The 18,066-nt window shown below is 40.8% G+C and overlaps 1 protein-coding gene across 10 annotated transcripts in view; it reads right to left on the reverse strand.

The window, feature by feature from the left end:
- Nucleotides 1–18,066, reverse strand: part of hipk2 (homeodomain interacting protein kinase 2) — a 275,596-nt gene that overhangs the window by 53,444 nt on the left and 204,086 nt on the right. For 9 of the 10 annotated variants that reach the window (XM_069903172.1, XM_069903180.1, XM_069903178.1 and 6 more), the window contains 2 exons: nt 12,725–12,844; nt 3,301–3,387 (listed from right to left, as the gene is read on the reverse strand). In XM_069903172.1, coding sequence (XP_069759273.1) covers nt 3,301–3,387; nt 12,725–12,844 — 207 coding nt within the window. The remainder of the gene's footprint in view (nt 1–3,300; nt 3,388–12,724; nt 12,845–18,066) is intronic. The other variant, XM_069903177.1, reaches the window with a different exon arrangement.

The following is an 18,066-nucleotide window of genomic DNA, read 5'->3' on the forward strand; positions in this document are numbered from 1 at the left end:
CGTTCTAGGAGCCGTAGGTGGTGCCGGTACTCGAGATGGCAGAGGTCGACAGCATCGAGTCCACGCTGCTGAAGATCCAGCTGCGCTGGATTGGTCACGTCTCCAGAATGGAGGACCATCGCCTTCCCAAGATCCTGTTATATGGCGAGCTCTCCACTGGCCACCGTGACAGAGGTGCACCAAAGAAAAGGTACAAGGACTGCCTAAAGAAATCTCTTGGTGCCTGCCACATTGACCACCGCCAGTGGGCTGATAACGCCTCAAACCGTGCATCTTGGCGCCTCACAGTTTGGCGGGCAGCAACCTCCTTTGAAGAAGACCGCAGAGCCCACCTCACTGACAAAAGGCAAAGGAGGAAAAACCCAACACCCAACCCCAACCAACCAATTTTCCCTTGCAACCGCTGCAATCGTGTCTGCCTGTCCCGCATCGGACTTGTCAGCCACAAACGAGCCTGCAGCTGACGTGGACTTTTTACCCCCTCCATAAATCTTCGTCCGCGAAGCCAAGCCAAAGAGAAGAAGAAGAAAAGTATGGACTCAACAGATGAATGCCCTCCGTCTGTCCTGTAATCAGCTTTCTGAGAGAGAGAAGTGGAGTACTAAAATCAAAGCTCTTCTAAGTGTTTTAATCACTGTGGTAGGATACATTGGATATCTATATTTAATTTCTACTTCCTCTCCTGAAGGAATATGGAGCTTTTGAACTTGATAGGTTGCTAATTGAGGTGAAGGCACTAAGTCACCGACACAAAAAATATTCTTCAATGCAAATGACTTAATTTTTTTTTGCTGCTGGTGCTCCCCGCAGTTTAACTTGATACACTGCTGTAGATATTTGAGTCATAGCATTGCAGCTGTTAGAAAGCCAGGTCATCAGAATACAGACATGAAGCAGAACAATAAAGAAATGTTCAAAATATTCAAACGATGCGTGCCATTTTAACCTATTTGTACTTTTGGTCCAGCTAGAAAAAGAGGAATATCACCCTCTACTTGTGGCTTCCTGGCCTGTGTCATACACATCACACCATTAGTGCTGAGATCAGGCGAACTGTTTCATCCCTTCACGTTTGAGAGAGGAAATACTGTCGGTTAGGGCTGCTCCAGAAATTTGGGAGTCTGTACGTGCATTCTGAGGACTGTGTGTGCAAGACTTTGAACTATTTCTGATTGTACGTACGTCTGTGTGTGGGTATGTGTTTCCGAGCATTTGTGTTTCCCTGTCGCTGGGTGGTAGTGCCTGCACTCGATGACAGAGCTCATGCTTTTGTAAGTTGCTTTGTGTGTGTTATGAAGAGATGAACTAAAAGGAGGAGGTTGCCATTTAACCATTATGCCTGCTCCACCAGTTTTTAAGATAATGGCTCTCTTTTACATACCAGTTTCCCCATAGTAATTCCATATCCTCTGGTGGAGCTTTCGATGCTGAGAATCAGTCTCTGCCCTTTGTTGAATTTTCGCAGCCCTCAGGCTTCACTTAAAAACATTTCCCAACCCCCCCCACTTATTTACTGCATCTGGTCTTGTGTGAGTGTTTATATCCGTTGCAGTGCCCAACTCTATATAGATGTGTGGGCCAGTCTCTGGATGTGAGTGCCTGCACCTACTTTAAACTGTATGTTCAGTGCTTTCCAGAATGTTTGGGACAAAGACAGATTTTTCCTTTATTTCTCCCTATGCTCCAGTTTTAAATTTGTAATTCGCTTGTGATTCAAGTGCACATTTAATTAAAAGTGATTTGTATACAATCATCTTGGTTTGATCATGTAGAAATTAGAGCATTTTTTATACATGGTCCCATAATTTCAGGGCACAATAATATTTGGGACACAGCAATGGTATGTACCATGTATTTGTCATGTTTAGTTCTTTGTGGCATATCCCTTGCAGACAATGACTGCTTGAAGTCTGTGATTCAAAGACATCACCAGGTGTTGAGCATCTTGTCTGGTGATGATCTGCCAGGCCCCTACTGCAGCCGTCTTCAGCTCCCGCTTGTTTTGGGGTTTTTTGTAGTTCTAGCTCTGAAAAACTCCTTTGTTGCTTTAGCAGGTTTACTTTAGACACCTCAGAATTCATTTTGTTACTGCCATCAGCAGTTACATCATCAATGAAGATAAGTGCACCATACATGCCCAGTCCACAATACTCTCACCACCATGTTTCACAGATGAGGGGGTATGCTTTGGACCTTGGGTAGTTCCTTCGTGCCTCCACACTTTGCTCTCGCCATCTCTCTGATACAGGTTAATCTTGGTCTCATCTGACAACAAGATCTTTTTTAAGGCTCTTTTAAATACTTCTTGGCACACTGTAACATGGCCATCCTTTCTGTGGCTAACTAGTGGTTTGCATCTTGCAGTGTAGACTTTGTATTTTTCTGTGGACAGTTGTCATTGACACATCCCCACCTACCTCCTGAAGAGTGTTTCTGATCTGTCGGACAACCGTTTGGGGAATTTTCTTCATTATGATGAGAATTCTTCTGTCAGCAGTAGTGGAGGGTCTTCCTTGGCCTATCAGTCCCTCTGCAATTACTGAGCTCACCAGTACACTCTTTCTTCTTAAAGAGGTTCCAAACAGTTGATTTTGGAGTTCCTAAGGTTTGGGTGGTGTCTTTTACTGTTTTATTCTTGTTCTCATATTGGCTTCTTAGACTTTCACTGGCACAACTCTGGTCCTCATGTTGAAAAATAGCATCAACAGATGCCAAAGATGATCAAAAACTTAGGAGCAAGCCTAGCTCTCTTATACCTGTACCAATGAAGCAATTAAATATACCTGAGCACTCGCAAACACCTGTGAAGCCAAATGTCCCAAACATTATGGTGCCTGAAATGAGGGGACTATGTATAAAAAGTGATGTAATTTTTCCATGGTCAAACCAAAATGTATACAAATAACCTTTAATAAAATCTGGAATGCGCACTTTAATCATGTGCGAACCATTTGATTACAACTTTAAAACTGTGGAGCACAGATCAAATAAAGGATAAAAATGTGACTTTTGTCCCAAACGATATGGAGGGCACTGTAAACTTTGGCCTGTGACTGTCTCTCTAGATTTTTGTACAAGCGGTTGACGAGAGTGGGTGCATAAGAATGAGGAGTTAGTTTGTGGCAGAGTGCTTGATGAATTTGGTCGAGAACAGTTTGCTGAAATACTCTTCAATCATCACCAGAGCTTAGATAGGGAAAAGGACTCGTGGGAGTGTTCTGAAGATAGCTTGTGCCTACAATATTGTAGTCCATCAAAAAGAACAAAGAGGATAAAACTGGCCAAGAAGTTCAGTCATACCTGTGCCATATCATCCAAACAATTAAAAATGTACTTTCTTGCCTCCTTCGACTTGATTCCCATCTCCGTCTCATGATCTTCTGGTGTCTGCAATTTTTAACAAGAACATGTTTTTAACATTATATCTAACAAGGCATTAAAACTTTCATGTGCATTGCTTGGTACCTTATACCGACCGGGTGAATGTTACTAAGAAGTATGGCCGACGGCTGACTACCCAAGCTTCTTCCCACAGTGACAAGACTGGTCTCATTAGTAAAGTAATGATGCCTTTGCACCTTTGTAACTGAAAAAAAAATTCATGTAACGCTATGGTCTGCCCCTCTTATTTCAAGTAACACTATATTCTGCACTTTTGATTTATTTTGTACCTAATTATGGGTCGACTTGCTTGGATAACACACAATACAAAGTTTTTTTTTATCAGTGAGGGGCAGTTTATGTGACAATAAACAATTAAATTCTCACTTCAGTAATGGCGTTTAACAGATGGAGTCAGCCGACATTTCAGGAGTTTCTAAAATGCAAATAAAGCAGGAGCCACACAATGTCTTGCCTTTGAGCATTAACCTGCAAGCTCTTCGCCTTTTCCCACGAGGTGCTTCCCTGTTTGATTTTTGCTTGCCTGGAGCCATGGGAAAATTCCCTATAAAAGCAACCAGATTTTCCAACACATTTTGCCTTCATGGAAAGTTCCTTTAGACTCAAGACCTCAAAGCAAAACATGTTTATTCGATGGATGTGCCAACTATCAAATATTATTGGAACAGAGGATTTTTATTTCATCCTTTCTTATAATTCTGAAGCAGAATAATGAACACACTAATTTGAGAGAACAATCTGACCTTGCACAGAATCACAGCAAGTGGAAGAGAGAACCTAACTTCAGTATAAAGATGCCAGTGTTCTGTTCAAGGGCGCCTTGCTGAATCTGACTGAAATTCAGCAAATAATTACATTTCTCTCTCTCACTGTGAAACACAAGAGGCCAGCTCATTTACCCCGATTCCCAAAAGTACCGTTCTAATCACCCTCCTCTTTTCCTTTTTATCCTGTAACTAGCTCCCTCTCACATGCTATCAACTCCCATTAGTTTTACAACTGAACTAAAATAAAAGTGGTAATTTACAGTATCAAATTAAATGCACGACTCATCTTTGGGATGTGCGAAGAAAGAGTTCCTGGCAGAAACCCATGTGGTTATGGAAGGAACGTATAAACCAGTGATTTTCAAACTTTTTCTTTCCACTCACAGACCACCTTAAGTAATCTCTATGGTGTTCTGTGATTAGCAAGGGATTGCTTAAGGTGGTCTGTGAGTGGGAAGGGAAGGTTAAGAACCACTGCTCCAGACCCAATAGTTACTGGAATATTTTGCCTCAGAAAAATTGTCATTGGCCCATTTCCTTCAGAATTCTGAAACTGCGCACATAACGAGTCAATGAGGGACGATTAAAACAGTGGTTTTCAAACTTTTTCTTTCCACCCACAAAGCATCTTAATCAATCCCTTACCAATCACAGATCATCATAGGGATTACTTAAAGTGGAATGTGAGGAAAAAGAAATATTTTGAAAACCACCCCAGTGTAATATCAGAATGCCAGAAATCGGAGCAGGAGTCGGCCATTTGGCCCATTGAACCTGCTCCGACATATAATAAAATGACAGCTGACCTGGCCAAGACTCAGCTGCACTCACCCACCCATTCCCAGATTATTCAAAAATTTATCTGTGCCTTAAGTACATTGAATGAAGCCTCTACGGCTTCTTTGGGCAGATAATTCCAGAGATTCATTACTCTCTGGAAGAGGCAGTTCCTCCTCATCCTTATCTTAGATCTACTCCTCTGAATTGTGAGGCCATGCCCCCTGGTTTCAGACTCATCTGCAAATGGAAACAACCTTCTTCCTTCTATCCTTTTCATAATTTTACTTCTCTACAAGATCCCCGCCCCCCCCAACCTTCTAAACTCTAATTAGTACAGTCCCAGACCTCTGCATCTCTGTTCATAAACTAACCTCCCCATTCGTGGAATGAACCTGGTGAACCTCCCCTGCACTGCCCTCAAAGCCAGTATATCCTTTGTCAGGTAAGGAGACAAGATTTGTACAAAACATTCTAGGTGTGGCCTCACCAGTACCCAGTACCGTTGCAGTAGAACCTTCCTGCTCTTAAATTTACTCCCTCTCGCAATGAAGAGTTACACTCCATTTTCCTTCTTGTTTAACTACAAATAAACCATCTGTCATTCATGTACAAGCACTCTCAGATCGCTGCACGCAGCATTCAAGAGCTTTTCACAAATTAATACACCAATTTACTATTTGTCCTTCCAAAGTGGTTAACCTCACCTTTATCGACATTGCACTCCATCTGCCAGACCCTTGCCTATTCTTTTAACCTATGTATATCTCTCGGCAGACTCTCCACATCCTGTGTGCTATTTGCTTCTCCACTCAATTTGGTGTCATCAGCTACTTGGTCCCTACTTCCGAATCTTCAATGAATATTGTGAACAGTTATGGGCCCAACACATATATCTGTGGCACTCTTCTCACCATGGTTTGCCAACCAGAAAAGCATCGATTTATCCCAATTTTCTGCCTTCTATTGGTTAACCAATCCTCTACCCCAAATCCATGCATTTTTATTTAATGTACAAGCCTTTTGTGTGGCACATTACAAAACACTTTCTGGAAATTGAAGTGTACTGCATTCACTTGTTCCCATCCACCCAGTGCGCTTGTTAGAGCCTCAAAAAACTCTATTTATCCAACATGATTCGTCCTTCCTGAATCCATGCAGCAACTTTCTGATGGAACAATTTATAGCTAGATGTCTCGCTATTTCTTTCTTAGTAATAGCTACAAGCCTTTTCCCAACTTCAGATATTAAATGAATATCTACCTATAAATACCTACCTTTTGCCTACCTCTTTGTTTAAGCAGTGGTGTGACATTTGCTGTCTTCCAAACCACCGGTACTTTAGCAAGGTCTAGAGAATTTTGGTAAATTACCACAAATACACCCACCATAACCTCCACCATTCCTAAACATAGCTACTTTTCAGCCCATGAGTTGGCCAGCACTACCTCTTTAGTAATAGCTATTGTATCAAGATCCTCAATTCCTATCACCCCCCTGACAATCTTTGGCAATGTTACCTGTGACTTCCAGAGAAGACAGGCACAAAATACTTGTTAAAGGCATTAAGTTCCCCTTTCCATCTTCTTAAGGAGCCATGTTCATTTTAGCCACTCTTTTCCACTTTGTCTATTTATAAAAACCTTCCGACCTGTCTTTAAATATTCATAACCTATCCTTCCTTTCTAATTGCTGCTCAGTTAAAAAAATTTTTTTTAAAGCTTTACAATCTTCCAGTTTCACACTGCTCTTGGCCACTTTGTATGCATTCACTTTTGAATTGGTCTTCCTTTCTTTCCTTAGTTAGCCACAAATGGCTATCACAACTCTGACTGTTCTCATTTTTAACTCTCATGGAGCACTGTGAAAAATCTCTGAAAATCCCCCACTCTCCCACCAGTCTACACAGCCTGTGCTCCCAGTCTACGTCAACCAACTCCTCCCTTATACCTTTGTTGTCTCCTTTGTTTCGGCATAAAACATTGATTTTAATTTTACTTTCTCACCCTCTGTCTGTATTAGAAATTTAACTATTCCATGCGGATCATTTTACCTAAGAAATCATTACTTTCTCATTACACGGGACCAGGTCTAAGATAACGTGCTGTTCAAGAAGATTATCACAGCTGCATTCTATGAACTGTACCTTATGGCTGCCTCAAACTGACTTGATCTGACCAATCAATGAGTAGGTGAAAGTCCCCCGTGACAACGGCTGTTCCATTCTTACATGAGTCCGTTGTTCCTTCATTCTACCACCTCTCCCACCATAATATTATTATTTTATGGCCAAGTAACCTCTCCCACCAGTGAGTTTTTCTCCTTATCATTCCAGACCTGAAACCAGATTGGTTCAACAGTCTGCTCTTTTGAGCCTATATCATCTCTCACTATCATCTGGATCCCATCTTTAATTAAGAGGACTAGCCCACCTGCCTTACTTTCCTGCCTATTCTTCAGAATTGCCTGGTACTTAACTCCCAGTAATTGTAACCCTCCAACAATGTCTCGGTAATGGACATTAAATTAAACCTACTTGTATTGATTTGTGCCACAAACTCATTAAACCTTATTTCAAATGCTACAAACATTTAGATGAAGTGTCCTGACACTCACTGACTTTTTAGAATATAAATGGATAAATATAATTTGATTTTTCTGCTCTCTACTTCTACTTTCTTTCCTTTATAACTTTTGCTTCTCATTCCATTACCTTCCTGCCATATTACTGTATTAGTTTAAACCCTCCTTCTCAGCCCTGGCAAGTCTCTCTCCCTCTCCCCCATTACCCTAAGACATTGATTCCAGTCCTGCCCATGCGTAGGCCGCTTGTTTTGTACAGGTCCCACCTCCCAGAGAACTAATTCCAGGAATCTGAATCCCTCCCTCCTGCACCACTCTGTGAGCCAAGTGTTTATCCCAATTGTCCTGCTCCTTCTACCCAAACCAACAAGTGGCACTGGTGGTAATTGTGAGATCACTGCCTTTGAGGTCTTAACTTTTAATTTACATGCAAACCAAACCAGTGGCACCTCAAGTTGATGCTATATAACTGGGCAGCACAGTTGGCATAGCCGTTAGCGCAACACCTTTACAGCGCCAGCGATCGGGACTGGGGTTGAAATCTTGCGCTGTCCGTAAGGAGTTTGTATGTTCTCCCCATGTCTGTGTGGGTTTTCCCCGGGACCTCTGGTTTCCTCCCACTGAGGGATGTAGGTTAATTGGGCAGGACGAACTTGTGGGCCAAAATGGCCTGTTACCGTGCTGTATGTCTAAATATAAGTTTTAAACATTTTCATGAGTACAAATGAGTAAATACAGACAATTCCTCACCAAGATGAATCAATTATGTGAGTTGTAGGTAGGGTGGATACCGTGAGCAGGAAAGGGCTTTGGCAAATACTAGAGAGCCTCGGATGCCCCCCAAAGTTCTTCAACATGGTTATCCACTGCACGAAAACCAACAAGGTCGGGTCAGATACAGCAATGAGCTCTCTGAACCCTTCTCCATTAACAATGGCGTGAAGCAAGGCTGCGTTCTCGCACCAACCCTCTTTTCAATCTTCTTCAGCATGATGCTGAAACAAGCCATGAAAGACCTCAACAATGAAGACGCTGTTTACATCCGGTACCGCACGGATGGCAGTCTCTTCAATCTGAGGCGCCTGCAAGCTCACACCAAGACACAAGAGAAACTTGTCCGTGAACTACTCTTTGCAGACGATGCCGCTTTAGTTGCCCATTCAGAGCCAGCTCTTCAGCGCTTGACGTCCTGTTTTGCGGAAACTGTCAAAATGTTTGGCCTGGAAGTCAGCCTGAAGAAAACTGAGGTCCTCCATCAGCCAGCTCCCCCCTACATCTTTGTCATCTCCCCCCCACATCTCCATCGGGCACACAAAACTCAAAACGGTCAACCAGTTTACCTATCTTGGCTGCACCATTTCATCGGATGCAAGGATCGACAACGAGATAGACAACAGACTTGCCAAGGGAAATAGCGCCTTTGGAAGACTACACAAAAGAGTCTGGAAAAACAACCAACTGAAAAACCTCACAAAGATTAGCATATACAGAGCCGTTGTCATACCCACACTCCTGTTCGGCTCCGAATCATAGGTCCTCTACCGGCATCACCTACGGCTCCTAGAACGCTTCCACCAGCATTGTCTCTGCTCCATCCTCAACATTCATTGGAGCGACTTCATCCCTAACATCGAAGTACTCGAGATGGCAGAGGCCGACAGCATCGAATCCACACTGCTGAAGATCCAACTGCGCTGGGTAGGTCACGTCTCCAGAATGGAGGACGATCGCCTTCCCAAGATCGTGTTATATGGCGAGCTCTCCACTGGCCATCGTGTCAGAGGTGCACCAAAGAAGAGGTACAAGGACTGCCTAAAGAAATCTCTTGGTGCCTGCCACATTGACCACCGCCAGTGGGCTGATATCGCCTCAAACCGTGCATCTTGGCGCCTCGCAGTTCGGCGGGCAGCAACCTCCTTTGAAGAAGACCGCATAGCCCACCTCACTGACAAAAGACAAAGGAGGAAAATCCCAACACCCAACCCCAACCAACCAATTTTCCCCTGCAACCGCTGCAACCGTGTCTGCCTGTCCCGCATCGGACTTGTCAGCCATAAACGAGCCTGCAGCTGACGTGGACATTACCCCTCCATAAATCTTCGTCCGCGAAGTCAAGCCAAAGAGAAGAGGAGAGCAGCAAACTTTTTTGCATAGCAAAGATATATAAATCCAGAGGACAGTGTTTCGTAGAAAGGAGTGGAAGATTGAGAGATCTGAGGTAGGATATTTTCACCCACCATGTGACTGGAATCTAGAATGTGCTGCTTCACTGAGTGGTGAAGGCAGGCACTGTCTCAACATTTAAGTATCTAAACAAGCACTTGAATTACCAATACAAGGCTACATGGAAAGTGCTGAAATAAAATGGATGCATGGATTCTTGATGTCTTCATGGATGTGCTTTTGAATACTTAAAAAAAAATTAAAACAACAATTACATCTAATTCTAATAAAATTCATATAGAGAAAAATATATGTGGACTCTATATAACATATATATTATAAACAAAGCCCCCCAACCCCCCTCTCCCTCCTCATTACTCACCAACATCCCCACCCTCCTTCCCCTACAGTTACCCACTAAGAAATAAAGAAGGAGATCATCAGTTTTATATATATGTAATTCAACTTTCCAGCTGTGAAACTAAGTATCATTACCAGAACGGATGGAGAGCTCAAATCTTCAAACCAACAATTTGCAAGTATGGACTCCATACTTTCAAAAAGAAATGATATTTATCCCGTAAATTATATGTCATCTTTTCAAGAGGGATACAAAATTTCATTTCAGTATGCCATCTTTTCAATCCCAACACCAAATCAGATCTCCACGTGATAGCTAAACATTTCTTAGATAAGCTAAACGTAAAAATTCAACTTAATACATAGTTAATCCTAATTTTAAACCAATAATTTTAATATCTCCTCATAAAAACAACAAACTGGTGTTTAACTTTTAATATTTTTTCCAATAAGTTAACTTATCCAAAAAGTCTTGACTTTAGGACAGATCCAAGTTGAATGAAGAAAATAACCTATCTATTTACCACATCTCAAACATAAATCTGAAGATAGTAAATTAAATCTTTTTTTAATTTTTGAGGGATTAAATATAATTGATGCAAAACATTAGATTGAACTAGTCTATACCTCATATTAAAAACCTTAGTCATATTATCTTTATATAAATTTCTCCAATCATTTTCATCTATCTTTCTATTCAAATCAGTTTCCTATTTCAATCTTGATTTATGACTATTTGGTTTAGGAATTTTACTTTGTAATAATCGATACATCACAGAAATAAACTTAGTAAGTAATAATTCTAAAGCACATTGTCTCAGTAATTTTGAACTATGGGCTAACTTTTCAGTTAAAAAAGCATTTTACTTGATAATAACAAAATAAAAGTATTATTAGGAATCTCAAATTTTTCCTTCATTTGATTAAAAGATATAAATTTCCCTGCTTCAAAACAATCCTCCACCTTTTTAATCCCCAATTGATTCCATATCTTTAAAAACTGATTATTAATAGTAAAAGGAAAAAGTTTATTCTGATATAAAGGTGTTTTAGATGAAGTCATACTTTCCACGTATCTCATAATCAATTTTATTCCATAATTCAATTAAATGTTTCAATATTGTTGGGTCTCTACCAACTAACAATTTTGAATTCCATTTATAAATATATTCTTGCATATATTTCTCATCAATTGTAACTAATTCTCTATTTGCCCACACTGAAGACATATTCAAATCGAACATTCCACTAATAAATTTCAATTGAGCAGCTTTATAATAATTCTGAAAATGTGGAAGTTGTGGACCATCTAATTCAAATTTCCAAGTTAATTTCTCCAAAGATACTCTAACCATTTTCCCTTTCCATAAAAATTTCCTATCAATTAAGATCTTTAAAAAATTTTGAGGTATTTAACAAGGAATAGATTGAAAAAGATATTGAATCCTTGGAAAAATATTCATTTTAATACAATTAAGTACTTATTAAAGTTATAGGTAAATTATTCCACCTATTTAAATCTTCTTTAATTTTATTAAGTAATGGTAAATATTCAATTTATACAAACAGTCTAAATTTTTATCATTTTTAATACCTAAATACTTAATTGGATTTGTGTCCATTTAAATTGAGTAATTTGTTTACATCATAATCCCCTCAACTAATGGCATAACTTCACTTTTGTCCCAATTAATTTTATAACCAGATATTTCTCCATAACCTTGTAGTTTCTTATATAATGAACATAATACATTTTCAGGATCTGTTATATAGATTCATCATGGATTTGTTGAGCCAAAGGGCCTGTCTTGGTCCTTAATGACTCTACAAAGAATTGCCAGATCAGCTTCTGGTACCCAAATTTACCGTTGCCCCGAGTCAACATCTGAGATGGTGCATTTGCCTCTGATCTGGAAGCTGGAGATGATGGGAGTGGGATGATGACAACTCCTGACCGCCATCAAGTGGATGTCACTGGGAAGTGCTTGCTTACATAGAACCACTGCAGCACAGTTGTTGTGCCGACCCATATATTCCTTAAAAAAAGTACAAAACCCACCCTACCCTGTGACCCTCTATTTTTATTTCATCCTTCATTACAGTCAATGGGTGAGAATAAGTATGGCTCTGTATATTGTATCAAATACTTGAGGAAGCACTAACCAGGAAGGGTCTAACCATGTGGGTAGGCCAACTAACAGCTATGACACCAGTGCATAGCAAGGTCTGGGTTATTGAGTTATAGGTACAGCAGAATGTGGGATGACAAAGAAGTATGATATCAGATTGGGAAAGAGCAGGTGAGATAACAGGCAATTAAAAGACTCAAGCAAAAATTCAGCCTATTTCATTTTAAAATTTCCTTTGGGCTTCTTAGAATAAATGATTTAACAGCTGGATATGTATCATTTAAAGAGCACGATGGTTCTGTAGTACACCAAAGTGTCATCTGAGACTACAATGTATAGTGAGTGTCCCAGCAGCATTGAGGGTAATTAGACACAGAAGGGGATGTTTGCAGAACTGTAACAGAAGTCATCAATTGACTGCACCATTTACACTGTGCAGTCAATGGAGGTTAGCCATACCCTAAATAAGCTGAGATACACAGCCCCATAGCGAATAAAACAACAAGAACCATTTTAAGGTAAAATTCAAACAGAGTGAATCACCTTAAGTCTCCACAGTGGATACGATGAATCTGGATCTCTGTTGAAGAACCGTGTTGTCTTTGTCCCTGCTCTTAACAAATACTCTGCTGGCAACCCTTGTGTCTGTGAGATGTAACGGATCTGCAAAAGAAAGGGAAAAGCCAGCAGTGAAACAGATGTCCCCGTATGGTGTAAGATCCTCAGCTGACCTAGGTGGAATTCTCCCAAACTCCAGCTTTCACATTTTGTACCTTCCCTCTCATGGGCAAATTCATGGCATCCATTCACATGGACAGGAGAGAGGTCAGAAACAGGAAACCTGTTTTAGATTTCTTTCTCCCCAGATGAGAGTCACTGAGATTATCAATTTTTTTTCCCCAAAATTCGACATCATTTTGAATACTTGCAAATATATAGTAGTGTACAATCAAAGGCCACTATTTACAATATAAGCCAGAACACTTTTTACATGCTTACACAGGTTCCCTCCCTTCATCAAGCAATGGCAGGTGCGTTATGTACAGCCTTTGCAATCGCTGTTCCAAGCTCTGCATATTGCCTAGCACATAGTCTTGAAATGCATCTAGAACCATTAGTTCTGGATGGCTCCTGTTTTGGATACATTAGATGGTGTCTTCCACCCAATTAATATTCTTTCAGCAGGTTTGTTCTATGTCCCCGCAACAATCCATGGTACAGAATCCTGTGTTACCCTGCTTTCAGGATGAACCTTGACCATTGTCTTCCTTTCCAGATCTTGGCAAACGCACATTGCAGAAAGAGATGAATGGTCGTCTCATTTCCATCCCCAGCCACCTCGATATCTGCGTGCTGTACGTGAAGAACCAGATGTGGAGAATCCTCCTCAACACCAGCCAAATAAGTCCTGTTGATTGTTTTAAATTTCTGTTGATGAGCATTCTGCCCAGTGAGTTTGACCATCTGCTTGATCCACCATCTTTTCCCAAACTGTCTCAGAGAACTACCTGATTGACTTGTGGTCAAATATATTTTTCTGCACAAAAGTTCCAACAAAAGAAAGGTGGTGAAACACATTCCAAATGAATGGGATGATGGTATTATAGCCAAACCCATTCTTTACAGTCCCATGGACTGCACATGCACAGACCTGGAGTCTATGCACAGCTCAATGCAGCCACACACAAAAACAGCTATGAGAATGCATCCATTCCACCCTCCCCTTTCTCTGGACTTCACCCAAACGCAAATGGTATTTCGATTGGCTAACTCATCTTAAAACCTGGGATCACGAAACAGGTTCATCACAACTAAATGCAGTGTTGAAAGAACAAACTGCTGAAGATGCTCGAAGTCTGAAATTAACACAGTATATCAACAGACTCCCTGCCAAATGTTTTTCCAGTACATAGAGGAGAACTCCCCAGACATCTGCCCAAAAAATAATTACCATCATTTTACCCTCAACCCAGAACCCCCAGTACAAGTCTCCAAATAAACAGACAGGCGGAGCAAGAAGTTCAATGTTCAGAATTCCTGATTTCTTTATTATCATGTGCATAATTAACACAATGTGTTTAATTTTGTTTAACAGTAAAGGTAGACAAACAGCAATTACTTACAAAGAAGAGCAAATGTTTCTTAATGTCCCAGACACGTTGATAAGCTTGCAAGTGTTTTTTTTTTTGTGGGGAGGTGGGGAAGAGATAATTATCAAATATAAAGAACACAGTGTCAAATAAAAGGACACAAAACTGCTGGAAAAATTCCGAGAGTAAAGTGAAGAGTAACCTTCTTCAAGGTATGAACAAAATCAGGAAGATGCCTGATTAAAAATGTGCCTTTTTTTTTGCACGTAACTTGGTTACCCTTCACTTCCTAGTAAAAACTCAGCTACCCTGCAAGACCTGGTGAGTTCCTCCAGGACTTCTGTGCTTTTACTGCAATCACATCTGCAAACTTTCATGTTTTGCTGTCCTTTACTTCCTAGAGATGCTGCACTGCCTGAGGAGTTTCTCCAGCACTTTTGTGTATTGCACTACAACCACAACGTCTGCAAAACTTCCTGTTGAACTCCAAATAATAGGATTTGGACCCTTCCATTTACAAATGCAAAATATCTCACAAAGAACCTTTGCCAAATAAAAGAAAGCTCATTTTATGAACTGTTTATGTTGCCTTGTTCAATGTAATGGGTTATACAGAAACTGATGCAACCAAAGGACTTGAGGACACAGAATTACCAGATGAGGTGGGGACTGGAATGAAGGTCAATAAACTGGCTTTTAGCTGGCAAAAATGGAGGTAAAAGTAGATTCCATTATTGTCATGTAATACTACATTTACAGACATGAAATTCTTTGATCTTTGTCTACTGTGAGGCAGACACTTTGTCCAGCGCCCCTCACAGAAACCTACAGCACTTGGTGTTCCTAGGCGGTCTCCCCTCCAAGTACTGACTAGGCTGGAGCCTGCTTAGTGTCCGAGCTCAGACAATCTCATGCTTGTTCAGGCTATTAGGCTTCTGCTTTAAGCACTGCTTTATCAAGCAACCAACACACTTCCTGTGATGCTGCAGTGCATCTATCGGTGAGTCGCTTATACAACGCTTTTAGACTCAAGTCTCTTCAAACTTCTTTGCTTGTGCCCTTTGGCAACTGTATCAGTGCAGCAAACTCAGTCTCTAGTCAGTCCATCATAGTACGATATTCTTATATAAAAAACACACAAAACAAACCCATTCTCACAAAAAAATAAAGGGACCCATGTCATCGCAGCTTTAGAGGGTCCTAACAAAAAACCCCCGATCAAATGTCTACCTATGGCCTCATGAACAACACGTAATATTCTGTCTGGGCATTCTCCAACCAGATTTCTCCAGCTTCCAATAACCCACCCCCCCCCCCCCCCCCACCAAGTCTCACTTTTTGCTTATCCCTCTGTCTACATTCTTCCGCTACTTCCATTCTCACTATTCAGAGAGCTACCCCCTCCCCATAACAAAATTTTGTCTTCTCCCCCCCCCCCCACCCTATATTCACCTGTTAGCCTGTGCTCTGCCCTTTCCTCCCCTACCTTTTTGATTTAGACGCCCCGCCCGCATTTTGGCTCAAGCCAGAAACCTTGGTTACCCATTACTCCCTATAGATGCTGTGAGGCCTGCTGAGTTTTTCCAGCACCTTGGTGTTATCCAGTACAGTCACAGTGTCTGCAGACCTTCCTGTTTAACTCCATTCAGCAAAAATCTCTGGTTTCATTGTTGACAACTATACATTTGGCATCAGACTAATGATGCAACTCATCATGGTAGACATCTTTATGGCAACAGTGTGGTTTGGCTTCTGGCCCTTCAGAGATTTTGTTATTCAGTCATGTATTTTGTATAGCCACCCTGAGATTTTGGGCATTATTCTAGCTTGATGTTTAGTTGCAGTGAATATGACTTGTGCCAGCATCCTCTCTCACTGGACCACTGAGATGGCTCTGGCACAGAGGGACACCCAATCACCATCAAACCAGTAACAATGAGCAGCAGTGATTCCTCCGTGTAAAGGTTAAAACCCTGTGTTTTTGATTCTTAGTTAACTTTGTGTCTGTCTCTTTAAGAACTATTGTTTGTAGTGTTTCCATAGTGACTATGATGTAATATGTTGTAATATCTGCCCAGGCTAAGTACTTGCACTTTTTCTACAAGATGAAAAGTAAGTGAGAGCACGAGAAATTTTTCTTTAAGTTTTTGTATCTCTAAGTATATTTATCTCTATATATCCTTGTACCTTTGTACAGTAAATGCTTTGTTATTCACCGTTATGCAAGTCTTGCGGCGAACCTATGCAAGACGTTTATCTGTTCTATCAAAGAACTAAAACTACATAAAGTAACAGCCACAGAGTTTGATTTATTGGATTAAGAGATTGAACTTTGGGATATCGCAGCTCACTCTTTGGAAGATGATACTTTGAAATTAGGATATATTAGAATAGGGAAAGCATCATCTATACTCCTTGTGCCGCTTAGTTTGCAGGCTTAATCTGAGTACTGTATTGTCAGGTATGTCTTAATAACAATTATGCCCCTCATTCGAGTGGCAATTTGCACCTTTCATGTTCTGAAGACACCATTTCGCAAATAATGCCACTGTAACCACAACAATAAGATAGAATTAGATAGATTTACAGGAACATTGTTCAAGTCCAAGCACCCACATAATATCTATACATCGCTTCTTCAACAACCAAACCTATGGTTGTTTCGACTAGTCTACAACTGAGTAGGACCAGATCAAGGTCCTTGGGGGATTGTATGCTGATGCTATGGGGGGGGGGGGGGGGGGGACAGTTTAAACTAACATCACAAGGGCGTGGGAATCCATGCAGAAGGACAGAGGGGAGCAATGCAGAGACCAAATCCAAAATTAGAAAAAACGCATACAAATCGAGTACCAAAAAGTCAAGTGCAAGAGAGACATATTCCTATGTTTGAAAAGGACAATGAGTTGTAAGGGCACTTCATCTAAATGCCTGAAACAAAGCCAATGAACTTGTGGCACAAATCAGAACAAAGTGGCCATTACAGAAACATGGATGCAGGCTGGAGATGACCAGAAAAGAAATGTCCAAGGGTTATCAGGTAATTCAGAATGATAGATAGTCAGAAAGGTAGGTGAATGGGGTAGTGATATTAATTAAGGATGAGCTCATGGCGATAATGAGAGATGATACAAAACCCAAGGAGCAGAAATATTGAATCCAATCCATCAGTGTGGAGTTAAAAATAGTAAGGTGGTGGTGGTGAAATCACTGGAGGAAGTCCACTGGCCACCAAATAATGTTTCAGGGGCACAAGCAATAAATTTGATGCATGTAAGAATGGAATATAAGTTGTGATGGGGACACTAATTTGCACACAGTCTTGAAGATGTTCCTGGACGTACAATGAAACATGCTATTTTAGCTCATGTCCTAAGCCATGAATCAGGTAAAATTAATGATCTCTTGGTTTGGGATCCTCTCAGACAGACCGTTCACAATAAGAATGAATTTCTCATACAAATGTAGGGTGCAAATTTACAGTATTTGCTCTAAAACCTGTGTATTATCCCAAACCAAAAGAGACTGCAATGGGATGTGGGAGGCTTTCACCGGCCTAGACTGGGAACACAGGTGGGTAGGACAGTTGAGGGAAGAGTGTAAGACTTTCAAAGAGATTTTTCACAGTGCTCAACAAAAGTTAAAAGTAAGGAAAGTCAGCCTTAGATACTTAATAAAATAAGGGAAGGCATCAAATTAAAAGCTCATGCATACAAATTGGCCAAGATGAGTGGGCAACTGAAGATTGAAACAAAACTTTAAAAAGCAAGAAAGAAGCATAAAGCAAGCACAAGA

This window comes from Narcine bancroftii, chromosome 11 (assembly GCF_036971445.1).
Source record: "Narcine bancroftii isolate sNarBan1 chromosome 11, sNarBan1.hap1, whole genome shotgun sequence".
In the NCBI taxonomy this organism is placed as follows: Eukaryota; Metazoa; Chordata; class Chondrichthyes; order Torpediniformes; family Narcinidae; genus Narcine; species Narcine bancroftii.